Genomic DNA, 26,836 nt, shown 5'->3' with positions numbered 1-26,836 from the left:
CACCCATGTTTATCGCAGCTTTGTTCACAATACCAAAGAGTTGGAAACAACCCAAGTGTTCATCAACAAGCGAGTGGATAGAGAAGTTGTGGTATATTAACACAATAGAATACTATACTGCATTGAAAAACAAGGAACTCATGCAGTATTATTCAAAATGGGTGACTCTGGAGGACATTATGCTGAGTGAAGTATCTCAGTCACAAAAGGACAAATACTGCATGGTGCCACTGTTGTAGAATGGGACTGACATCGGGGTTGGGGTAAGACTGAGAAAGACTGGATAGATTATGTATACTGCATTGAAACAGATGAGGGAGAGAACTGTTTAAAAGGTGTCTTTTCTTTTTAAGAACATGAAGTTAAAATCTGGGCAGGATCAGAAACACCTTTGACAAAGATTGGAGACAATCTGTAATCTCCACCCTTCTGGACATAGTCACAGACTAGACACAAAGTCTTCCTAGGAGCAAATTTTGACATGTCAAAGATGCTAGAATATAAGAAATCCCTTTTGTGTCTTGTTTTGGTGGGCTTAAGTCGCTGTGACTTTGGTCTTGCAAGAGCCTTAATATAACTAAACTTCTACATTTATGGAATCACGTACTTTAAATAGCCTTGCAGTAGGAACTCTAGTCCTAAGAATTCCCAATCAGGTTGCCTAATTAAATTTAGTTCTTCATACATATTTGTGAATGAATGAAGCATGTCTAATACCCTGGCTCTTAACCTAGAGTCTGTCTATTGGAATACAGTAGACACAAGATAATAATGACCCAGTACTCTCTCTTCCTTCTCTTATGCTATAGTAGGCTATTCTCTTGGTAGATATGGTATGGAATGGCCATGGGAGAAGCAGCTTCTCATTGCCTGGGGCTTATCTCTTGTTGGGCCTCTGTCTCCTGCTTCTGGAGGAGCCAAGAAACTGCTAATTTATAATAACATAAGCTTATTTATTATTAGTTCAACTCTCTGTAGTGGCACCAAGTAGAAATCTCTACGCTTATCTTTCTATGGTTGACATGTGTTGAATACGAGTTAACTTTTTTTCCCTTAAAGTCTTAGCCTTGGACAGAACTATCAAGTAGGACAGATTCTTCTGTTGACGAGGACCCTTAGCAGCTGAGATTATTCCTTTTTTTAAAAAGAGAAATTAGGCTACTTAAAACACCAGTATGGTGAGTGGCATAATAATATACACCAGATGCATTGAATACATAAAAAAACCTTTTTAAAAAATTTCCAATCATTATTAAGACCACCCTTAAAGTGATTAGGGCCATTGTCTTGCATTTACAATCTACTATTATATTAAAAATATATTCATAGTTCTCTCTTTATCCATATAATCAATAAGGAGTGTTTATTAATCCATTGCTTAGGTGTGCTTAGGTGTTGTGTTTTTCTTGTAGTTTCTTTTTCTGTGCCCAGGAAATGCTTTAAGTAACTGTTTCATTGCTGTATATTGTGTCTGTGCATATAATTTAAGTGATAATTTTAAATTTACAGTAGAGGCATATCCTTTGCCATCTGTTTCACAGTAGCTGTTGGCCTCACCGAGAACGACAGGCATAGGCAGCTGGGACACACACTGCTCCCCGGAGCCAGAGAGGGCAGAGCGGGGCCCTAATGTGATGGTGCAAAGTTCTGGTGCAAAATTCCAGATTTCCCTGGGTCTTCCGGTAGGAGCAGGGATCAACTGTGCTGACAATACAGGAGCCCAAAATCTATAGATCATCTCTGTGAGGGGGATCAAGGGACGACTTACCAGACTTCCTGCTGCTGGTAAGGGTGACGTGGCGATGGCCACTGTCAAGAAAGGGAAACCAGAGCTCAGAAAGAAGGTACATCCAGACAACGAAAGTTATAGTGGAGAAAAGATGGGGTGTTTCTTTATTTTTAAGATAATGCAGGAGTCATACTAAACCATAAAGGCAAGATGAAAGGTTCTGCCATCATTGGGCCAGCTGCAAAGGAGTGTGCAGATTTGTGGCCCAGGATTGCACCCAATGCTGGCAGCATCGCATGATTCTCCAATGTACTTATAAAAAAATAATTTTAAACTTTTCACCCAATTAAAAAATATTTGCTACAAAAAAAAAAGATAGACCATTTTCACCAATATTTCACCACGATTTTTGTCCCCTTCTTCCTCCCAAGAATATGTGAAAATGTCTGGAGGCATTTTTTTGTTTTTTGTGGCTGTGCCCGGCACCTAATGGGTAGAAGCCAAGGATGCAAAGAAGCCAAGTTAATATACAAAGCACAGGGCTGCCCACTACCAACAAGCACCCTGCCCCAATGTTGACAGGGGTGAGGTAGAGAAACTGAGGCCAGGTACATGTCAAGTACCTGGTGAACAGCATTCCTTGAAGGCATACACCACCTTTACTTTCTCCAGGCACTCAGTGATGGACATTGAGATTGTCTCAATTCTCTCCATGAGAAATGATGTTGTGTCCAACATCCTCACTAAGTTCTCACTGTATGTAAGGGAGGTTTCTCAAAGACCTGCTCTCACTTTTAGGAGATGTTCCCAAATGACTTTTCTGATGACTGAGTTGTTGGACACCTCTCCCACAGCCCTGTGTGAACTTTCAATTCCCAGCATCATTTCTAGTGCCAGGTACTGCTTAGCTTGTCAGCGTGTGCCAATCAGAAGAGTTCAAGGAGTGTTCCATTTTTTCATGCATTGTGAGATGGTGGGGCGAACTGAGTCATCCACACCTCCAACTATTCGGTCTTGTCTTTGGCTTGTATTCTAAAATGGCACGAGTTTGATTCTGACTGCGAGTGGGGGTAGCTGTGTCTTAGTGTCCCTCCACTGCCTCCCTTCCTAACCTCTCCACCCTGACCCATGTTCTGCCAACTCTACTCCCACCTCCGTACCTCACTCCCTCCCACACCTACCCCCAAGGTAATTGGCAAATCCTGGAGACATTCTGGTTTGACACAACTGTGGGTGTGCTACCGGTCCCTGCTGGGTAGAAGTCAGGATTATTGCTGAAAACCCTACAGAGGACAGAATACTACCCCCCCACCCCTCCACCTTCATCTCCTCCCACAAAAAGTGATCCAGTCCTTCTGGTGGGTATGACTCCATCAAGAAAGTCCACTGTGGAGGAAATATTAATGTCTGCAATGAGAAAGAGTTTGAGCAACCCTGTCATAATGAAAAAAGAGCCCTGGTAGCACCGAGCTGCTAACCCCAGGTCGGCATTTGGAATCTGGTATCCACTCTGCAAGAGAAAGATGGGCAGTTTCCTCTAGTCAAGACTTACAGCCTCAGGGTACCAACCTGGCGGCAGAGACACCAATCTTTATTACTTGTTGATACTGTTTTTATTAAGAACAAATATTGCTTTGTTCAAACAAGGAAAATGGGGCAGGAGGAAGGAAAGTTTTCCTGGTGGATTTGTGTCCAGTGTGGAGAAGGAAGGAAGGAGGGACTGGGGTGGGCATGGGGAAGACAGAGGCTTGAAGCAATGGGCATTTCCTCCGTGGAGGCGCTGCGATGGAGGGTAGAGGCCACCTCAGCATAGAACAGGGGTCAGCAGGGGGAAAGATCTGGGCACCTGGCTCTTAGGCTTAGTAACAAATACTGGTTGGGGCAGCCTGAGGGGTAGCCTGAGGGGTAGCCTGAGGGGCATCCCGAGGGGCATCCAGGCATGCCTGGGGGGCAGGCGGGGAGACAGACACATTTTCGCAGATGCGGCAGCTCCACTTGCTGGGACAGGAGTTCAACGGTCCCGGTTTGGGCACGAAGGGTCGGACCATGCCATTCACCACCACCGGCTTGAAGGCAGTCCCCACGTTCTTCTGGCGGTACCTCTCTTTCTTGTCCTGGGGGTCTTCAAACCACAGGGGCTTGTCGAACTTGCGCTTGCCCTTGTTGCAGCGCTGCAGGGCCTGCAGCACCACCTCCCTAGAGCAGGGGTCTGGCTGCGGTGCTGGCAGGGTGCTCATGGTATAGAGCGAGCCCTGGGCCTGGGAGGCCTGGATGGCCTGGGCAGCTTGAGGGTGCTGTCGGCGCTCCGGGGGCCTGATCTTCACAGTCACCGGGCTCGACAGGCGTCTGGGGTTGTGGATGGAAAACAGCCAGTGCTTCAGGTAGTCCTCCCGGACAGGAGCGTAGGGGTTCCGCTTGTAGCGAGAGCACCTCCAGGCTTCAAGCACCAGCATGTCCTGCAAGGGGTACTGCTCCAATCTCCCCGGCAGCTGGTGGAAGGAGCGACAGCGCCTCCACCGGCCGGGGCAGACATGAGCAGTGTAGCAGAGGAAAGGCTTGGGCTCCCACTGCGGCCCTACCTCGTGGCGTGGCGGCTGCGCGGTCTCAGGCCTGAGCCAGGGCACGTAGCTGCTCAGAGAGCTGCCCATGGAGGTGGCGCGGTGGGCTCGGTGACTCGAGCGGCAGCCAGCCTAGGTGGAAGATAGCCGTGCAGCACGGGTCCCAGCAGCACGCTCCACCAGTTGTTGATTCCTGTGGTTGCCATAACAGCGCACGCGCTCCTTCCGGTCATGTGGCTGTGACGTGTCACACTAGCCTCGTCCAAACGATGCCCCGACGTGGGGGACACCGGGGAGTGTGGTCCACCCTGCCCACCGCGGGGGTGGGGGGCCCAGGTGGTGGGCTCCAGGCACAGGGGGCCCCCGAACCATTGTGTCCATTTTTTGTACAAAATTCAAAGGCAGAGATGACAAGAATCTTGACCAGAAAATTCTAGATAGACGAGAAAGCTTTTAGAAAAATAGGGTGTTCTCTGTAATTGGGTGACAGTAAACATAATGCAGGTGAATGATTTCTCTTTTTTTTTTAATTTGTGTGTGTGTGTGCGTGTACTGTCAAATCAGATCTGACTGGTACAGGAGGAGATTGTTCCTCCTTCTCCAGCAGAGCATCTGGTGGATTTGAACCGTGCACCTCTGGGATTGCCGTACACCTTCGTGCCACTAGGCCACCAGAGCTCACCAAATGATCTTTTAAAAGACCTTAATTACTACTGTCATTACCTCAGGAAAACAAACAGATTCATCTTGGAGAGGATTAAACCAAGCTACTCCTTGGAGGCAAGGATTCTGGGGCTTCGTCTGACATACTTTGGACATGTTGCCAGGAGGGACGGGTCCTTGGAGAGGGACATCATGCTTGGGAGGGTGGAGGGACGGCGCAGGAGGGGAAGACCCTCTATGAGCTGGATTGACTCGGTGACTGGGGTAATCGGGATGGGTGTGTCAGAGGCAGTGCGGTTGGTGCAGGATAGAGCAGGGTTTAGGGCTGTTGTATATAGGGTCGCTATGAGTCGCAAACGACTCGAAGGCACATAACAACAACAACAACAACAATATTACCTCAGTAAATGTGATGTGTGTAATGCACGTTTCATTCTTCTAGAAAGACTGTTAGTGCTGGGTTTTGTCTTGTTCAGGCTAGCTCTCGGGGAAATACTGGAAGCCATGGATGATTTCTAATTTTTACACAGGCAGTGATGCTGACTTTACTGGAATCTTCGAGAATGTTCCACCTTCCTCCATTCAGAAGGAGGTGGTCTTCTCTTTGAACACTAGTGCAATGTCTCTATTTGTCCTGGTCAACATTCAGTGCTGTCATCCAAAAGGATGACACTCTACACTCACTAATTCCATGCTTCATTCATTCATTCATTCACTTATGGCATATTCCTTATTTAAAGAATGACACACATACGTGTATGACTTTGAAATCAAAGGGAATTTTGTCTGATACCATTTTCTTCTTAATAAGTTTCTTCATAATGATAGAAGTGACTCTCCATTTGTACCCAAGACTAAAGATACCAACAGCATCAGGGTGGCTGGCTGGTCAAACACCATGCAGTATGATTTTCTGATTTTGGTTTTCTCCTCTGTCTTTCCAATGTCTGCAGCATTTCCAATGTCCTACTTTGCAATGTAACCCAGCGAGTGTCTTTCTGGTTTGTGGTTACAGACCTGACGAAAAACCATACCCTGCCTGCTGTTGAGGTACAGTCAGCCATAAGGTAATCACTGCCCTGGCAGCTTTCTCCTGGGGTGGATTCATTCAGCTCTTCTCATCCCTTTTGAAGATGGCTTTTTCACAGGGGCCTCATTGTCCAGAGGTCAAGGGTCAAGGATTTCATTTCATGAACTGATAACAGAGAGTAGTATAGGATAGGAATCCACATGCAAGGGCTGTTTGCCTCTGAGGAGAATTTGGAGCCCAGAGAGGGCTTGGCCTTTACAGCCACGTGCACTGAGGAAGCAGAGGCCAAAGATGCTATTAAACATTCTGCTATGCACAGGACTGTTCCCAATACCAAAGAATGATTCCACACCAAAGTCAGAAGTGCTGTGGTTCAGGAACTCTGACTTAAATATTAGCTAAGAATGGTTAATCTTAGTTGCATCTGGCAAGAACACCTCATAATGGCAGCATCACGTGATGGTTTGTCACGTGGACCAGAGCAGATTGCCAATGCTTTTCCTGCTGGCTTTGCCTCTTCCTGATGACATGAATGTGGATAGGTTACTTTATCTCATTGTGCTTTCCTCTCATCATCTGTAAAATGGGGTTAATTATACCACTGCCCACAGAAGAGTAAATGAGCTCTCAGGTATAAGATGTTTTGAGGGACAAGTCACACCTTCCCATGTCTCAGGTCTCTAAGCACTTGCCTTTTGTAATCAATGTCTATAAGTCCTTCCATCTTGACAGACTCATTTCCTTTAAAAGGTAACATCACGATGCTTATTAAACTGAAAATGAATATGTGTGAAGAGTAGAAGCATCCTCTCTAGAGTTTTCAAGATCGATTTCACTCATTATTGAGATAACAAAACCTCTTGTTCTTGTTTGTTTCAATTCCGCCTGGGATCACCATGACTTGGAATCAACTTGGCAGCCACTAACAACAACAGTGTAAAACATTTCAATAATAATAACTTGCAAATATTGATTACATGTTGAAGAGATGCTCTCTTGGATCTCCTGAGCTAAAGAAAAGATATCATCAGGGTTTACGTCACTGAATTATTTCTACTTTTTCTAAAAGCAGCATTTGGAGCTCTTAAATCATCATGTAGCTCATGTTCTGCTTCTACTACTTGAAAAGTAGATCAGTTTCACTTGTAAAGTGTGAATTCAGTCAAGGTATTCAGCAAATTCCAGTTAGAAATCCATACGCTTTGTTTCAGTCAAGTAAGTCTTGGCTGCCAACCTCCTCCTGAACTTGCTCCCCGTCTCCCCACCACCATAGCCAAAGTTACAGGGTTTCCTCCATTAAGTAGCTAGGACATTATCCAAACCACCATTCTCTTTATTCATATAGAATTGTTTGTAATCTACTGAGTAAATCATTCTATATCATGTCTCCTTTCTTATGTTGTCACTTTTGCTCCTCAAGTAGCCCCACTTCCTGCCCACTTTTGTTTAAAGAACTCCTACTTGTCCTGCAAAACACAGCTCAAGAGTTTACCTTCTCAAGAAAGCGGCCCTGACTGCCCAAGAAGACCTGCCCCTCTCTGTCTCTCCCTTGTAATTATGGATGTACTCATCCTTACAATCCCCCTCTAGACTGTAAGCTCCTTGACATGTTAACTATCTCTCTCCTGTACCCTGCATGGTATATGTTGTTGCTATTGTTGTTGTTATGTAGCGACCCTCTAAACAACAGCACTGAACCTAGCTCTTTCCTGGGCCAACTTCATCATTTTTCCTGGGCCAACTTCATCATTTCTGAGACACTTGACCCCATTAGTCCACTCACTGTGTCAGCCATCTCATCAAGGATCTTCCTTTCTTGTGCTGTCCACCTTTGCAAGCATGATGTCCTTCTCCAAAGACTGGCCTTTCCTGAAAATATGCCCAAAGTATATGAGATAGAGTTTCACCATCCTTTCCTAGGACAGACCTGTTTGTTCTCTTGGCTGTCGATGGCATGCTCAATACTCTTCTCACTACAACACAAACTCATTGATTTTTCTTATGTCATCCTTAGTTCAGTTTTTGGATGCATAGCAAGCAGTTGAAAGGAACATACCTTTCATAGCATTGTTCCTTTCGATAATTCAAAGCAGACACATCTTCGTCTTTAGACTGATATCATTGCTCTTTAGCTTTCCAGAGAAGTCTTTGACAGCAGATTTTCCCAATGAACCATCTTTTGATTTCCTGATTGCTGGTGCTAAAGGATCCTAGTAAGATTGTGGATCCAAGTAAGATGAAATCGCTAACAGCTTCAGTCCTTTCTCTGTCTATCATGATGGAGATGGTTATTAGCCTATTGGCCTGGTAGTGAAGACTTTTGTTTTCTTGACGTTGAGATGCAGCCCATATTGAAGGCTATAGCCCTTGATCCTCTGTAGCAAGTACTTCAAGTACTCTTCACTTAAGGTGAGCAGGGTTGTCATCTACTTAACACAGGTTGTTGATGAGTCTTCCTCCAATCCTGATGCCACACTCTTCTTCATGAAGTCAGCATGCATGGTGAATAGGTATGGAGAAAGAAAGGATACAACCCTGGTGCACTCCATTCTTGGTTTTGAATCATGCAGGGCTCCCTTGCTCTGTCTGGACAACAACTTCTTGGCCTAGATATAGGTTTTCCATGAACACATCTGTTCTTCTCAACGTTAGCCACAGTTTGCTGTGATCTACACAAATGCTTTTTTGCATAGTCAATAAAATACAAGTAGACATCCTTCTGGTACTCTCTGCTTTCAGTCAAGATTCATTGGACACAAGCAATTATATCCCTAGTGCAATGACCTGGTATTATGGTATATGAGACTTACTAAATTGTCAGCAAATGTTTGTTGTACTCATGATAAAGAAAGCAAATTATCAAATTATTGAAGATCACACTCTTGGCTTCCTGTCTCCTTCAAGCTCAAATTTCTTATGTTTATCTGTAATTTTTAATATACAGTTTTCTGTTTTAGGAAATGTGGTATCTTTTTAAAGGTTTTCAAACAGTTGTTGAGAATGCACTCAGCAAAAACATACATCATCCCACGGGTCTTTCCATTCACAATTCAGTGACACTGATTATATCCTTTGAGTTGTGTCATCATTCTCACCCTCCTTTCCCCTTCATTAACATAAATTCATTGCCCCCCTTAAGGTTCCTATCTAATCTGTCTATTAGGTCAGATATGGATAGGTCTTTTTTTTAAAAAAATATTTTTTGATAGCTCTTTAATGATCAGAATGCTCAAAGTATATGTTTTTTGCTAGTTAAGCTAAACTACTGTTTGGCTTTAAGAAGACTTAAGGAGATTTTTTTTCTTAAGTTGTAAAGATTTCCTTGGGGCAGTAATTTCTTTTATTTAGGGGTGGGCAGTAATTTCAAGGGGTCCATTCTGCCTTTATGGCTCCTGAAAGTCTGGATTCCTGAGAATTTGAATTCTATTTTACATTCCCCCCCTTTTGATCAGATTTCCTCTATAGGACCTTTGATAAAAATATTCAGTAATGGTAGCTGGGAACTAGTTCTTCAGGTTTCATGGTACTTGAAAAAAATGTTCAGAAGGCAATTTAACCACGCATTTTCTTGCCCTCACCCATTCCTGACTCTCCTTCTTTCTCTGTTACAGAGACTAACTGTCTTGCCTTGGATAGCTGCTTGTGTACTTTTATAACCTTAGACACTACACAAAAAATCCAGGAGTTTGTAAAACAGAAGCACTAAACATATATCAGGCCAATTAATGAGTATGTCCCATGAAACCATGACTCTAAACCTCCAAACCAAGAAACCAAGTCCCATAAGGTTCTGACTTCACCAAAGCAGCTTCAGAAACCATTCTTTTTTCATCGTTGCTGTAACTATTTCTATCGTGCAACTTTTGCAAAATCAGTTTTTATACAACTTACTGACAGAATTATCTGTCCAACCCTGTAGAATTATCTGTTCAACCCTGTAGGTCTGTTGGTATATGAACTATCTTAAAAGATTCTAATGAAGAAAGTACCTCTCAGGAAACAAAGACTGGTGGCAGAGCTCAAAACTGAGGACTTCCAGTTACCTCTAGGGCAGTCCCAACAGCGGAGGGCAGCAGTGCATTGATTAGCAGTCTTAGACTGACAGCTTTGCAATCAAAGAAAAGAAAACCACAGTATGACAGAGTGCCTTCTTGGAACTTTCTAGCCAACCCAGAGGCTCACGCTAGGGGGATGTTTTGTTTGTAGAGACATTAATCATCACAGTCTACACTTTCGCTGCTAATGCTTTTATTCCTCCTTCTTGTTTTGTTTGCTTTCAATTATCAATGCACTTCAGAAAGAACAGGAACCGGATCAACAGTGCCTTCTTTCTGAATGACCAGACTCTGGAGTTTTTAAAGATCCCGTCCACTCTTCCATCATCCTCCGATCCGATGGTGCCCGTCTGGATCATTGTGTTTGGTGTGATCTTTTGCATCGTCATCGTTGCCATCACATTGCTGGTTTTGTCTGGGATCAGGCAGCGCAGAAGGTGAGAGATTGAAATGGAACCATTTCAACAACATTTCCCCTATGACTTATAAAAACAAGATTTGTCCCATGGCTGAAGAGATAAACATTAAATTTGAACCTTTTAAAAAAAAAAGTAATGCTTTCAAACTAGCATGTATACTCCTGGTTTTGGGGTCTCAAGTCCCTTACATACTCATAGCTACTCTTTGATGGGGATGGGGCAGTTGAGCGTCTCTGGGTGTGGGCATGGGGCTGGTGAGCTGCACCAGCTGATGGCCTCGTAGTGGCAGGATGGGCCTCGCTGATCTTGTTCTTCCAGTGGCCTCACTGCACAGAGATGATGGCAACCTTGGCGCAGCAAATAGCGACGGCCATCATCTCCTTAGGACACTTGTGACCAGAATAGCATGGTTGTTACAGACCTTGATCGTGACAAATGTCTCAAACCTGCGCCACTTGCCAGCACACATCTGCTTTTATACAGGCATGATTTTCAAAACCTCATCTTTGAAGGATGACCCCAGGAAAAGGTTCATGATCTCAGGCTCCTTGAGGGGCAGGGAGAAGAGACAGGTCCCCTCCAGGGACTTGATCTTCATGTCATTGACCAGTTTATTGACAGGGACTCATTTCTTATCCTTGATCTTGCCTCCTCAAGTTCCATGGCCTTAGCCCCTGCCCCTAACCACAGCCAGTCCCTGGTCCAACTTAACCCCTGTGCCCAGGGGCTCCTCTGAGAATCTCTATATAAGTTGTTAAATTGTTGCTAAAGCCTCTTCACGCCATTCTGGGGTTCCAGGACCTCCTGCCACACTGAATCTTCTGCCATTTGCTGGGTTCTTGGAAAAGAAGCCAGACTAGAATTTAGTAATCATTTATCACGTATCATCATTTTGTAAAGTAGGTACACAGAGCCACCTTAATCAGACTCGTTGAGTAGAAACCATTTCTCTTTTGTCGTCCTCTGCGGTTCTTTCCTTCTCACCACCCTGGTCTGCATCTTCTTGGCAAACTGCCTGCCAATCACCATGTGGTTCCAGATACTCTCACACCGCTTTACACATTTACCCCTGCGATGGACACTCATCTCTCTTGGGCCTATGACATTATATAGAGCCATGTTCCACAAAGCAGCCTGGAAGACTTATGTAAAGTCTAAGTTCCTTGGCCCTACTTAGACCTACTAAATGAGTATCTCTGCAGAAGGGGCATTTCAGTGAGTCTCCTGGTTATTCCAGTTCCCTTAAAGCTTGAGTGCTTCTAATAAGCTCGAGAGATGAAGCTGTTGCAGGATAGGGCAAACTTCAGACCTGTTGTTCATCAGGCCATATTAGTCCCAGCCGACTCCACCACCACAACTACCAACAATTTAATACTTATGTTTACCCTGCTGTTGCATTTGATCCCAACTAGTAGAGACCATCAGGTTTCTTTTTCTCTTTTAAGCCAAATTCAGCAGTGGGTGGTTGTATACCACCATCAAGTTTCTGAAGCCGTAAACCTGTACAGGCAACTGCCCATCTTTTGCCTGCAGAGCGAGTGGGTGATGAATTTGAAAGGGGGACACTCTGCCACCAGATCCCCTTACTATTTCCCAGGGGAGTCCTGGAGGCACAGGGCTTAGGCACTTGGCATCTAACATAAAGGCCAGCGGTTGGAAACCACCAGCTGCTCCAAGGTAGAAAGATGTGGCAGTCGGCTTCTCCTCATAGAGTCACTATGAGTCAGAATCAACTCAGCGACAATAGGTTTAAAGAGATTTCTACTCTGACTTCATCTGCTTGCATTCTAAAACCATTTGCAAACTTTGATGTCTGAATTACTGATGGCATTCCAAGAGAGAGTTAAGTGGCATATGGAAGAAGGGAGGTGGCATTTCTTGGCATGCTGAGAGAAGGTGCTTGTGCTTACAAGAACTTCTAATCCCAAGAGGGGCTGGAGAGTGTCTGTAACTCTTTATGGAACCTGGATGCTTTTCATCGGGACAAAAAGGCATTCTAACAAGTGGGAGTCACAGAGGTGTGCCTCGGTTTGCAAAAGGGATCATGTCCACAGCAGGCAGGTGGAATGCATGTGTTTAACTAGCTGCTGCCTCCGGGGTTCAGTATTTTTTCCATGTTTTTCGCCCATGACTAGAAAAGAGTTCTGTCATTTCCTCCCCATGGCGGATAAGGGAAACACTATAGAACGAATGTGGTTTATGTCTACACTTGGAATGACATCCAAAGATCAAAGTCAAATGATGCATATTCCCTTTGCACAGTCAACGTGACATAATGCGCCATGCAAAGAGGCCTGGAGCAAGGTGTTTGATGGGGGCATACTACAGAGCAGTGCAAGATTTGAATGCCTCTGTTGAGTACTTTAAGATTGGGTCTTAACCCTGAGCTGCTCTGATTCGACAGGACCTGATGATCCTTTGCTGTCCTTGTGTGCCATTGAGCTGGCTTCCACTCATAGTGGCCCACAGGACAGGGCAGAACTGCCCCATGGCTTTGTCAGGCTCAAGCCTAAAAATAATTGTGACCATGGCACAGGGTCAGGCAGCATTTTGTCCTGTTGTACATACAATCTCTGAGCTGGAAACAGCCCAGCAACACCGAACAACAGCAGTAACAATCTTTATGGGAACAGATCACCAGACCTTTTCTCTAGAGTGGGTTCAAACTGCCAGAGTAGCCGTGAGCAGCCGCATGCTTTACCCATTGCTCCATCCAGGCTCCTTCTTAGTGAGTGTAACTTTCATCGAGTCACTTGCTTCTCAGTGTCCTTACTGGCACAATACAGAGCAGGAGCTAGAAGGATGGATTCCAGAAACAGGCTGCTTGGAGTAAAAGGATTTCTTTTGCAGATTCCACCCTTGTCTGCAATCCAGCAATTCTCTCAGTATCAGGAAACGCAGGCAATGAATCCACAAATCTGAGTCTGAGCAATATGGCTTGTGGGCCCATACTCAAGCTGGTGAATTGTTTACTTTCTGTGTTCTGTGTGCAGCGATAACTAAGGTGTAGAGAGAATCAATTCCTAGCTCGGTGGGATACGAAGGGTTAAGACAGTAGACTGATGAGGGTGAGCCTGACATGCAGTTAGCACCCAATAAGTGGCGAGTGTTACCATTATTTTATTATGCCCCCATTTGCTGGTCTCTCAGCTAGTTTGTGCTGGGATCAATGGTCTCCTTCCGCCTGTGCAGTGTGGAACCACAGTGCAAGTGTGCGCATAGCATCCTCATGTGTTGCCCGGGAGAAGTCACAGCCTGGCTTTCCCAAATTCATTTCATGCTCAAACTAGGAAACCAGAAGGACAGATCTCCCCTGTAGACATGGCCAGCATCACTAATTAGCAAATACAGTGAGTACAGGTATGGCCAGCTTCTGAAGAGAAAATGACCACTGGCTTGTTGTGTTTTGAGTCTGACACAATTTGTGGTTGGCTTCCGTCAGGCAAATTTATGCTACAGAGCTGAAGAGGGAGTACAGTTAGAAATGGGGAGAACTTCCCGAATTGTGATTAAAGCTCTTGCAACAACAGAAACGATAAGCATTACCTTCAAAATCTTTAGTCATGAGGAAGACAGTCAAGGAAAAGTCCAGCAGCCCAGTGCATATATTCTGTAATAATGTCTGCTGAGGGACAAATATCTTAAAATCAGAAGACCAGCAGGAACCGAAGGTATTACTCTGACTCTATGTTGAAGAGTGTCTATGCCATTTAAGACATGGGGCTTTAAACTTGTTACTGAGGGAGCTTCTCAAGTAAAACCTTAAAATTGCTGCCTTTGTCCATGATGCATCACATTGCTTATTTAGGGCCACCAAATGGAGTGGCAAGTGTGCAGTCACTGGGGCCCAAATGAGGTACACTCAAATGGCAACTGTGCCCTTTAAGGCGTCAGCTAAATCACCCTACTTCCCCGTCTCAGCTTCCCCATCTGCAAAATAGAGGTAATATCTCCCAGGGCCTTCAGAACACAAAACAAACCAAAAACCTCTCAAAGACTCATTGTCATCGTGTGGCTGACTCTCGGATGGGTTTCCCAGGCTGTAAACTGCACCCGAGGAAATTGCTTATCTTTGTCCTTTGGAGCTACTGGGAGATTTGAACCATCAGAGAGGCGCCACCTTGGGGCTAACAGTGTCATTCCCTATGGACCAGACCACCAGAGGAGAACGAAACCAAATAAAAATGGAGCTTCCAGACTAGAAAGAACTTCTTCTAGGGGGGGAATAATGGCCAGTGAAAACCTCACGCATAGCAGCAGATCCCAGCTTAAAATAAATGCCAATAAGATGTTGTTACATAGCACTGAATTGAAACTAACTCATAGCTGACCCTCCAGTAGGTTTTCAGAGGCTATAAATCACATGGGAGGAGATTTCCCATTTTTCTCCAACAGAGCAGCTGGTAGATTTGAACTAAGTGCCTTGGGATTGACAAATTAGCTCCTTACCCTTAGGCCACCAGAGCTCCTTAAATAATAATGCATGATTACATAATACTACACGATGTACTAGTGGAGTGCTCTTTAACACGTTGCCGCAAATGATGGCAGATGTGTTTCTAAGCATGGTCGTCAATTTTAAAAGTGTGCGGCAATGTGTTAAAGGAAAGGATGGGCATGTTGTTAGGATGAGGACAGTCTTTGGGAAAAGAGCTCATGCTGGGAAAGGTGGAGGGTCAGAGAAGGAGGGGAAGACCCTCAACGAGATGGACTGACACAGTGACTGAAGCGATGGGCTCAGGTATATCAGAGGCGATGAGGATGGAGCAGGATTGGACAGAACAACAAAAACAACAACAGAAAACAAATAGAGAACTCTAGTGGCAGAGTTGGTCCATAGGACATTGTGCTGCTAAGCCAAAGGCTATATGTATGCTTCTCTGGTGGTTCGAATCCACTCATCACTCTGTAGACAAAAATGGGCAGTTTCCTCCAGTGCCTCAGAAAACCCGCTGGAGGGTCAACGAGAAGTTGGTTCAAACACGAAGGCAACAAGTTGAGTTGAATAAGAAAATAGCCATTGCTATAATTCACCACGATCAGCTTATGGCCACTGGACTATGACAAATTTTACGTGAGTCACTAAAGCACTACTTGTGATTTCAACATATAAACCCTTCAATGGGGCCTGCTGATCACTTTAATAGTTAGGTTGTTGACTGCTGTCGAGTTGAGCATGACTCCTAGCGACCCTATGAACAAAAGACCTGAAGCCCCTCTACAACTATCAAAGTTCATAGAGTTTCCCGGTGGATTACAATATTTCAACATCTTATTGGCACATATTGTAATGTTGTCTAGGAAGTGGATGCCACTCCTGCTTCCAAATACTGGTTAAACAACTTTTCTAAAAAACAAATGAACAAAAAAGTCTGCTAATAGTCTCTGCCAATTTCCACGGCGTAAATACTTCTAGCATGGCTGAAAACCTTGGCTATTTATTAGTCAGCTCTCGCAAGCCTGTACCAGGCAGCTGAAATTCATAATTACAACTGCCACGCCCCTGTGGAATGATCCAAGCAGGCTTCCCTAGTGCTTCTCGTCAAGTCGAAAACACCAGTTTGTGGAAATGAGAGATTTGTTAAAGGAAACCAAGTCTTGGAGAAATGGTGTTTCACTTTCGGGAAGCAATTAGGGTGCTGGGCTTGTGGGAGGGCAACCAAGATGAGCTTACCTATTTCATAATAAGGTGTGTCAGCTCTAGGTCTGCATCGAGCTCCAGTTCAGAGGCAGATGTTAGAGTTACCTGGTTAGCATTTACAGTGATGACGATGACAGGACAGTGATGGGCAAAGCAGTGATGATGATGGTGTCAATGACCAGGACAGTGATGATGGTTATGAGCTGGGTGTCTCTGTGTGTGTGTGTGTGTGTGTGTGTGTGTGTGTGTGTGTGTGTAAGTAGAAAAAACATCAGACCAAAAGTCTTGTCTTGATTTCCAGCCCCAGCCTCAGGTCTTGGCATTTATTAGCAGATCTTATGTGGAAAATGATTAGACTATTTTCCTCAAATAAATTTCATGATGCTAAGACTCACTCAGAAATTATATACAGGTGCTTTATACATGGAAAAAATGCTATATGAAGAAATCAAATTACAAAAGAAATGAATCAAAGTTCCTGGTATTATCATCACTTTGAAAAATTATTTATCAAGCATTAATTCAATATAGCCTGCCACTTTGTGCTGTACTAGGAGAATCACAAGTACAGCACACTTTCAAATGTGCACAGACTCACAGAAGCAATTCAACAACAGACTTTTAGAATAGGCAAGCCTTAGGAAGGGATCTTAATGGTTCTCTAAATCCATCCCTTCAGAAACCAAAGCTTAGAGAAGTAACAATATTTTCATTATCAACTGTCCATTCTGTAATAGAAACAGTAGTAAGTACCACAGAAGAAGAGAGGAGTACAAAGAGCACATGGATGCATCTTGTGAACTAAGAGACTGTGAACTTGTAGTTGGCAACAAGGCCAGGTCAAGGGCACAGGACACAGAACCTCAGCTAATGAGCCCAGCTAAGTGGAGGCACTATACTCTGCTGGTTTCTGATTCCACTTCCACTCCCTCAGGTCAGAAGTAAACAGAGGTGACCCTGAACCCCCACAACTCTTGCTTTTCACACAAAGGATGGGGCTCTGCCAATACTTTTATTTGTTGAAATGTCACATTGTCATGAAGTCTTTGTTAAATGAATAAACTGTCAAGTCTTAGCTAAATGAATAGTCTTGAAAGTAGAAATGTACATAATATCAGGTTTAATGTCTGACTGAATACTTTCATTTTGCTGTTCTTAAATATATTTCACCTGATTGGAATTTTTAAAAAAATGAGTTCTGAGTGGGTCCTGGAGAGATTAAGTAGAATTCGAAGGCAAATCCTTTCATCAATTTTGTTCTACTCTGAGAGACAGTAATAAGTACCATTTATCAAATTTTTATTACTTGCAAAAGGGGCCCTAGTAGCACAGTGGGTTAAATGTTGGGCTGCCAACTTGAAAGGTGGCAGTTTGGGTCCACCAGCTGCTCCATGGGAGAAAGACAAGGCAATCTGCTTCCACAGAGACGACAGCTTCAGAAACCCACAGCCTTCAGGATTGCTGTAAGTTTTAATGACAGCACTGTGGTATCTGTTGGTCTGTTGGTTTTTATCATGTAGCAGAAACTAGGTTGAGTTGCTTTGTTTACATCTCATGTAATTCTCACTGCAGTATCATACCGATTGTGTTATTATCTCTCTTTCAAATGAAAGCATTTCACTTCAAAGATAAAAAACAAAACAATGGAAAACCAGCTACTCCACAGCCAGGTCTGAAGAAAACACCAGCTGTTGATGTTCGTTGCCACTGAGTCTCTTCTGACACACAGCGACATCATGCGTAACAGAGTAGAAGTGCTCCACAGTATTTTCTAGGCGGTAATCTTTCTGTGGAACAGATCATTTCAGAGGCTGAACTCTATGAGGAGGAATTGTGGCATCAGGATTGGAGGAAGACTCATCAACAATCTGTGTTAGGCAGATGACACAACCGTCCTTGCTGAAACTGAGGAAGACCTGAAGCACTTGCTACAGAAGGTCAAGGAATGCAGCCTTCAATGTGGGTTGAAGCTCAACATCAAGAAAACAAGAATTCTCATCACTGGGCCAATTGGCAGCACCATGATGGCTGGAGAAGTGATTGAGGTTGTTAACAATTTTGGCTTGCTCAGTTCCACAAACAGTACCAGCAGTCGGGACATCAAAAGACGAATTGCATTAGGAAAATCTGCTGACAGGAACCTCTCCTGATTCCGGCCATAGTCTTCACAATTACTTGCTATGCATCAGAGAGCTGTACAATGACTAAGGATGATAAAAGAAAGATTGATGCCTTCGAGTTGTGGTGCTAGAGAAGAATATTGAACATATCATGGACTACCAAGAGAATAAAGAGGTCTGTCCTGGAGAGGGTGAAATCATGCTGCTCCTTGGAGGCAACTCTGGGCATGTTGCCAGGAGAGACTTGTCCTTTGAGAAGGACATTATGCTTGGAAGGGTGGAAGGACAGTGCAGGAGAGGCAGACACCGGATGAGATGGACGAACACAGTGACTGGGGTAATGGGGGGCAGGTGTGCCAAAGGCACTGAGATTGGCTCAAGATACGGCAGGGTTCTGAGCTATTGCACATAGGATCGCTATGAGTTGTAGTCAACTTGACAACACATAACAACAATCTTTATAGGAAAGAGCCTGATGGTGTAGTTTATTGTGTCAGGCTACTAACTGAAGGCAAGATGTTCAAAACTACCAAGTGTTCTGTGGGAGGAGGGAGGGGACAGAGGGAAAGGGTCGTTTCCTCCCTTATAGGCTTATAGCTTCTCAAACCCAAGGGAGGGTCGCCATGAGTTGGAATTAACTTGACAGCAGTAAATTGTGTCTTTGTTTTTAGATCTTTATAGAAGCAGATTGCTAGGTCTTTCTCATGCAGAGACTCTGGGTGGTTTCAAATCGCTATCCGTTAGGTTAGCAGCCAAGTACTTAAATGTTGGTCCAGATTCTGCTGGCCCCCAAAATCTCCCGGTTTCAATGCACTGCAGTGTCCCATCTGACTGCTGTCCTCACACTAGCTTCCCCCATGAATCATCGAGGCTAATTAAGAGGATGGTCCCAATTTCCCCATACTTGATTCCATCCTGGTAGAAAAAAATCTTGTTCCTAACCCTTGTTGTTTTTCTGGCTATTCCTGGCCTTGGTTTCTCAGCTCGACCTTGTCTGATGGAAAGATTCCCTTTCTGCCCTGACCACCACAACTTTACCTAGGGTTTTCTCTTCCTAAACACCCGCGAACCCCAAGAACCACCTTATGCTCAATTGCAGGTCCTCTGTTGGTCTCCTTCCTTCTGGATTAATGAAGGAGATGAACTCTCTGGGCTCCTAGGAGCCAGCTCCAGAGATGTTAGTCATGGCTCGTCCGCACTCTTCCTGAGCACCTGACACAGGGACAGCAGTGGCGGAAGACATTAACACTCGCCCTTCTTTCAGGAAAGGGAAATCATATTTCTAGCAGATCATCAAATCAGAACAATCCAGAAATGATAGTTAAGTTTTATTATTCTCCATAAGAGCAATGCACGGGCAGTGAATCAGTTTATTACTGCACACACCATGAAATGTGACAGAGTGCTGCGTTACTGGTCCCTAACCTTTGAGCTGCTTATCATGTCCACCAGTCAGCGAGTTCCCGACGCTGCAGTTTGTGAAGCCCAGCGATGGGACGGACACTCAAGTTGGTCTAAGGTCGCAAGAGAACACACTGGACCAGGGTTGCCACCGACAAGACAGAGTGTGAGAAATTTTCCGTAGGATCTCTCTGGTTGAGAAAGTGTCCTTCTACAGAATAGAATACTCGTCCCATCCATTTGCATTTTCCTGCTTAGTGCTTTCCTAGTCCTTTGTGGTGCTGAATGGATTGTTTGCCTTTGTGCCTGGGCAGGAAAGGTGAAATAGTTCCTTGTAAAGATCAGCATGTGTCTCGGCTCCAACATAAGTGGGGGACAATTTACATTGTTGTTGTTGTGATGTGCTGTCATAACAACCCTATGTACAACAGCCCTAAACTCTGCTGTATCTGGCACCAATCTTATTGTCCCTGACACACCTACCCCCATTACCCCAGTCACTGACTCAATCCATCTCATCATGGGTCTTCCTCTCTTACACTGTCCCTCTACCCTCCCAAGCATGACATCCCTCTCCAAGGACTGGTCCCTCCTTGCAACATGTCCAAAGTATGTCAGACAAAGCTTCAGAATACTTGCCTCCAAGGAGCAGCTCGATTTCAATCTCTCTAGGATATACCTATTTGTTCTCCTAGCAGTCCAAGGTATATTCAATACTCTTCTCCAGCACCATAGCTCAAAGGCATCAATTCTTCCTCTATCATCTTTTGTCATTGTCCAGCTCTCTGATGCATAACAAATAATTGCCAAGACCACGGCCTGGATCAGGTACACCTTAGTCTCTAGACTGACATCATTACTCTTCAGTACCTTGGAGAGGTCTCTGATAGCAGATTTTCCCAATGCAATTTGTCTTTTAATTTCTGGGCTGCTGATATGAATACTGTTGATTGTGGAGCCAAGCAAACTGAAGCTGCTAACAACTCAATCTTGTCACCATCTATCATGATGCTTCCAATCGGCCCAGTGGTGAGAATCTGCTTTCTTGATGTTGAGCTTCAATCCATATTGAAGGCTGCAGTCCTTGACCTTCTGCAGCAAGTTCTTCAGGTCCTCCTCAGTTTCAGGAAGCAGGGTTGTGTCATCTGCATAACGCAGATTGTTGGTGAGTCTTTCTCCAATCTTGATGCCACATTTCTCCTCCCAGCCCAGCCTCCCAGATAATTTGTTCTGCATATAGAATGAAAAGATATGGAGACAGGACACATCCCTGATGTACACCCTTCCCAATTTTGAACCATACAGCATTTCCTTGCTCTGTTCTGACGACTGCCTCCTGGTTCAAGTATGGGTTTTGAATAAGCACGATCAAGTGTTCTGGGATTCCCATTCTCCTCAGAGTCAGCCACAGTTTGTTACTTTAGCTGGACGTTTTCCTTTTGGCTGATAGTTTAGAAATATTGAAGCATCACTCCTCTTTCTTACTGTCCATGACAAATAGAGAGAGACGGGGCGGGGGGGAGTCAAATTTGGAGTCTTCATAGAGCGCTTTTCTTTCATTTTAGGAAAGGGGTTGTACTTCTTTCAGCATAGGTGCTGAATGTATGCTGGGTACTAGGAACTGAAGTGATGTGGTCGGGTGTTACAGAACGTCAGCCATCATTTCAAACAAGGGCATGGAACGAGGACGGTCGTCCTGGCCCTCCCTGGGGCTGATTTAGTCTAGCTGAGAAGGCCCTCTCATCACATTGAACTTGCCATTGTGCTGCTTTGTCAGTCATTAAAGAGTTATTAGATAGCTAGAGTACCCTTTGGGACAGTGACAGACATTTGGGCTTTTCCCCTTTATGTGTACAATCCTTATCTGCAACTCTCTCCTGTCTAGTTCGAGTAGTGTACATTCCCTTCTGGAAGGTGCTAGGGCCCCATGCACTGTCTGCATCTTTTTCCCCCCACCAGTTCCCACTGAGGCACTCAAGATGCATGAACGTCTGTGTGACTTTGTGTATATCCGGTCCTCTCCTGTAGCCTAAGTCCTATCCCTCTCAAAACAGGCACATGCTTCGCTTTCACTTTGGATGCTAATGATGGTATTTCAATCGAGTCACTGGCTAGTAACTGATCATCTAAGTTTGGGGCTTACACTTTTGAGTATGGAGTTTCATAAAGATCAAACTCTGACTCTTCAACCTCCTCCCTCGGTGTATTTCCTAGTTAATCGAAATACCTGATTTGCTGGCAGAGGAATGGCTTCTTTTTCACCTTTGTTTTGTTGTTGGGGGGTGGGGTTAAGAGGTACAGGAAATGGCACCAGCCTGCGTTGATTTTCTGCCTCTCTTCCTGCGCCATCCCGCTCTTCCTTGGCTTAGTTTTAAATAACCTTTGAATTGCACATGGAGCAAGGACCACTGTATTTTCAGTGTTTAGTGCTTTAAAAGAGTCTCCCTGCAACTTAGTTGGAATAACAGCCAAACTTCAGATTCATAAATAGCAAGACGAGAACAATGCACGCACACCAAACACTGACCATTCCGTCACAGTTATACTGTGTGTCGCCCTCTAAACCATTAGCTTATCAAAGATATCATGCCAACTTCTCCTAAGAACAACATGATAGAATCTCCTAAGAACAAGGAGCTCCTGTGTACCCACAAAACAGCAACTCAGTGAGGGGTCCCCTTCCAGACCGACCTGACGCTACTGTTGGAATAACTCTGCCTACATCCTTAGTTCACCCCATTGATCTGTTCATCCATTTCTTTGTTCAGTTACACATCCATCCTCTATCCATCCAGCTGACCATCTGCCTCTTAATTTATCATTTAAGCAGCTCACCATTGATTGACAGTCATCATCCTATTCTTTTTTCATCCATCTGTCCATCTGCCATGTCTATCCACCCCAGAACACATTAGTGGAGTGCATATTCTGTGGTGTGTCCAGGTCAGATGTGATAGAAAGAACCGGCGCATGCATGCGAACACACACACACACACACACACATACACACACACACACACACACACATTTTCCTCACAGTATATACTGCATATATGTGGATGTATTTGTGTATAATTCTATTCTCTGTGTGTGTGTCCAATCCAGTGCGTCATATCTAAGGCACTTGTCAGTTTTTCTCATTACTGGGGTTCACCAGATTTTTCCTTTGGTAAAAGGTTCATACAATGATAGCTGGAGTGATACTTCTGAGACCATGATACTTCAGAGACCGTGCTAACACCCTGTTCTTCCGGCATCTCTAACTAAGTGCTTTAGTTCCTTTTATGAATCAACTATTGTTGTAGTGGTCACTTCCTATTTCTGTTAGTCCTGTTATATTGGTTAGAATTCTTTTGTAAAGCAGAGCCCTCTGTTTTCTCCCCCACCGCCACCATTATTTCGGAAAGTAAATGGAAATTGGCTTTTACACAGGACTAATGGGAAACCTCATCCTAGTCATCATAGGGCTAGCTTCCCACCTTCCCACCTACCAGAAACCCAGAAAGGTGCCCAGGGCATCCACCATGCTGCACATGCACCCTGGTTACTGCTGCAACGTCCATTTTCCCAGTCAGGAGAAGAGGCTGCCTCTGGAACTCTCATAGATTACTGGGATAAGAGGATGTTGCCAAGTGTGAAAGCCTCATGACTAACCCTGTCCTTCAATAGCGCCAGTTTTTATTAAAGTTCTCCGATTGTTGTTGTTGAGTACCATCAAGTCAGAACTGATTCCTAGCTGACCTTCCCGCAGGTTTTCAGAGGCTGTAAGCACATGGGAGGGGATCGCCCATCCTCCTGCACAGAATCTGGTGGATTCCAACCATATGCATTGGGATTGTACCACCGTTTCTTACTACCAGAGTGGTCAAGGCCGCCAGAGCTCCCAAAGTTCTCCTGGAGCTCCGTTTTCTAACTTACTGATTTACCATACATTTTCTTAACACTTCTTCCTGAATTTTATGTGTGAGAATGTCCATGTGCATATGTATGTCTACAGACATATACATTCATATACATATCTATTAGTTCTACAAGCCCAAAATGAATTGCCCTCAAGTCGGAACAGACTCATGGCTGTCCCTTCACTGGATTTCCATAACAGCACAACTCCCTACAGACTATGCCAGCAGAACTCCATAAACGAATTTGAGTGTCCTCAGTAAGAATCAGCACAATAGCTGCACTGGTGGGCACTGGGCAGGGTTTCTTGCTGCTGTCCCCGGGGCTGCAATGGCTCAGGACCCATCCAAGAGCAAAGTCACAATAACATCACTTATTTGAATCAATACGTATATTATCATCCATGAAGCTTCTTCTTGTTGTTGGGTACTGCTGAGTTGGAGCCACGGGATGTAACTGCCCATCTTTCTCCAATGGAGCAGCTGATGGACTCAAACCGCATACGTTTGAGTTGGCAGCACAGTTCCTTACCACTTAGGCCATCAAAGTCTGTGCGTGTGCATTTGTGTGCGCGCCTGTGCGCACCATCATATCGGGTATGACTGGCACGGGAGGAGATTGCCCTCCTGTGGATTGCCTCCAGAGGAGCATCTGGTGGATTTGAACTGTGAGCCTTCAGGATTGCAGTGCAGCTTCTTGCCACTAGGCCACCAGAGCTTCCTGAACAGAGTCTTTTAAAGGAGCCCTAGTTTTACAACAGTGGCACTGTGCAGTATTTGTCCTTTTGTGACTGAGATATTTCACTTGGCATAATGTCCTCCAGGGCCACCCATTTTGAATAATATTGCATGAGTTCCTTGTTTTTCAATGCAGCATAGTATTCCATTATGTGAATATACCACAGCTTCTCTATCCATTCATTTGTTGATGGGCACTTAGGTTGTTTCCAACTCCTTGCTATTGTGAACAAAGCCACGATAAACATGGATGTGTATATATCTGCTTGGATGTCAGTTATGGTCTCTTTGGGGTATATTCCTAGTAGTGGAATTGCTGGGTCAAATGGTATCTCTATTTGCAACTTTTTGAGAAAGCGCCATACCGCCTTCCACAGTGGTTGCACCATTTTACACTCCCGCCAACAGTGAATCAGGGTTCCAGTTTCTCCACAACCTCACCAGCATGTGTTGCGTGCTGTTCTGTTAAATTTTGCTAGTCTTACTGGGGTGAAACGATATCTCATAGTTGTTTTGATTTGCATCTCTCTTAGAGCTAGGGATCTTGAACATTTCTTCATGTGCTTGTTAGCCATCTGAATGTCTTCTTCGGTGAAGTGTCCATATCCTGTGCCCATTTTTCTATTGGATTATTTACCTTATACTGCACTGAAACAGATGAGGGAGAAAACTGTTTAAGAGGGATAGGTTATTAGGTATTTTTGTCATGACAGGAGTCCAGAGCAAAGGCTGTATAGTGGAGTGGACCTGGGGGGAGGAATTGTAAAACAATGAAAGAATTTTTCTTTTACTTTTCCAAGAAGGCAGTGTACTAGAGGAGCCCTAGTGGCATAGTGAATCCAAAGAGTTGGCAGTTTGAATCCACCAGCTAGCTTCACCAAGAAAGGAAGATAGGGAACCTCCTCCCCTAAAGATTTACAGCCTCAGAAACACAGTGGAGGATCACCAGAAGTGGAGGGTCACTTAGGCCTGGCCTGCCCTTTGCAATCTTTGACATTTACAGGTCTTCAGGCCATCCTCCTGTAGGAAGTCCCACCCCAGGGATGTTCCCTCCTTAACCCGAGGCCCTGTCTCTGTGTGCTTTTAGGAAGAGCAAGGAGCCCTGCGAAGCAGAAGATGCCGAAGACAAATGCAACACAGTGATGGCAGTTGAAAACGGCATCCCCTGCGAGTCCCTGGACACGAAGGAGGGGTGTGTCAACGAAGCCTTCGTGACGGAGAGCGAGCGCCTCACCCCACTCTGAGCTGCCGTCCCGCTCCTTCCGAGCCACTGCCCAGCACCCCAGAACATCAAGGACAAACGATGCCTGCTGGCTCCCCATTCTTTTGTAAGAAATCTTCAATACACATGAAAGTAAAAAGCAATCAGAATAATAAACTGTAGCCTCCTCAACATGTCCTAACAGTGTGTTACCAACACGGCACGCGAGCGCAGTCGTGCTGTGCTTAGTTAAGGGTTTTGGAAAGGCCTTCGTAGTTAAACCTTTTCAGAAATAAGCTCAAGCCAATCACGCACACACGCACACGTCCTTAGCGAGTCCTTCTTCCCACAGAATGTCTCTAACAGGGTGTCCAAGCCATCAGAGGTGGAGCCCTTCGGATCACCATTTAATCACTGCTGGTGACTTAGTGAGCATGAGCCAGAAGTCACTTTGGCAGCATGGTGACACAGGGCAGAACTGGAGTCCATTGCCATCACATGTGTGCACAAAAAACTTCGGAGTATGAATCTCTGGTAAGACAGGTCCATGTGCCATTAAATAAAGCATAATGCTCTGCTGTCGATGGCAAGGCTTGCTGGGCTCTGAGGTCCATTCGAAAGGAACTGTGCCCCTGGCATTCTCACACTCAGGCATCCTGGAAGCCACAGATTTTATTCTCACTCAAATCTCACTGCCGTTGTTGGAAGTGACTCCTAGCTGACCCTCTAGAAGGTTTGCGGGAGGCTGTAAATCACACGGTTGGAGACTTGCCCAGCTTTTCCCCACTAAGCCATTGGTGGATTCGAACTGCCAGAGGGGCGCTGCCTTTGGGTCATCAGCTCAACTCCCGGTGGACTATGACAATCTACTCTGTACCCCTGGAGATGAACGGGTTTTATGCCACGCACCTGTCTGAGGACATTGTGCAGTTTTCAGACTTTTCAGGAAGGCTACTTAACCTCTCGCCCTCCCTCCTTCACACTGTCCTCTCCCTCATTCCCTCCCTCCATCCCTCCCTCCCACTGTCCTCTCGGCCCCCCCCACTATCCTCTCCCTCCCACTGTCCTCGCCGCCCTCCCTCCATCCCTCCCTCCCTCCCACCGTCCTCTCCCTTCTTCCATCCCTCCCTCCTGCTACCCGCTCCCTCCCACTGTCCTCGCTGCCCTCCCTCCATCCCTCCCTCCCTCCCACCGTCCTCTCCCTTCTTCCATCCCTCCCTCCTGCTACCCGTTCCCTCCCACTGTCTTCTCCCTCTGCTTTTTCTTCCCTCCTCCCTCCCATCCTTCCTGTCTCTCTCCCTCTCTCCATCCTTCCCATCCTCCTCTCTTTCTCTCCCTCTCATCCTCCCTGCCTTCCTCTCTCCCTCTATTCCTCCATTCCA

General features: G+C 45.1%; 2 protein-coding genes across 2 annotated transcripts in view; one reads left to right on the top strand and one right to left on the bottom strand.

Annotated features, from left to right (window-relative positions):
* TMEM27 (transmembrane protein 27) overlaps positions 1–25,497 on the top strand; it is a 35,358-nt gene extending 9,861 nt beyond the window's left edge. The window contains exons 4-6 of the mRNA XM_006892396.1: positions 5,904–6,017; positions 10,278–10,472; positions 25,341–25,497. Of these exons, the coding sequence (XP_006892458.1) occupies positions 5,904–6,017; positions 10,278–10,472; positions 25,341–25,497 (466 nt within the window). The remainder of the gene's footprint in view (positions 1–5,903; positions 6,018–10,277; positions 10,473–25,340) is intronic.
* LOC102843295 (POM121-like protein 12-like) lies at positions 3,589–5,850 on the bottom strand. Its single transcript, XM_006892408.1, has 2 exons — positions 5,815–5,850; positions 3,589–4,419 (listed from the first exon to the last, which is right to left on the bottom strand). The coding sequence occupies exons 1-2, from the start codon at positions 5,848–5,850 to the stop codon at positions 3,589–3,591; spliced, it is 867 nt and encodes a 288-aa protein (XP_006892470.1).
* Positions 25,498–26,836: the final 1,339 nt, after the last annotated feature.

This window comes from Elephantulus edwardii, unplaced genomic scaffold (assembly GCF_000299155.1).
Source record: "Elephantulus edwardii isolate Elephantulus edwardi_28Jun2011 unplaced genomic scaffold, EleEdw1.0 scaffold00115, whole genome shotgun sequence".
Classification (NCBI taxonomy): Eukaryota; Metazoa; Chordata; class Mammalia; order Macroscelidea; family Macroscelididae; genus Elephantulus; species Elephantulus edwardii.
This window is presented reverse-complemented; position numbering and strand designations above follow the sequence as displayed.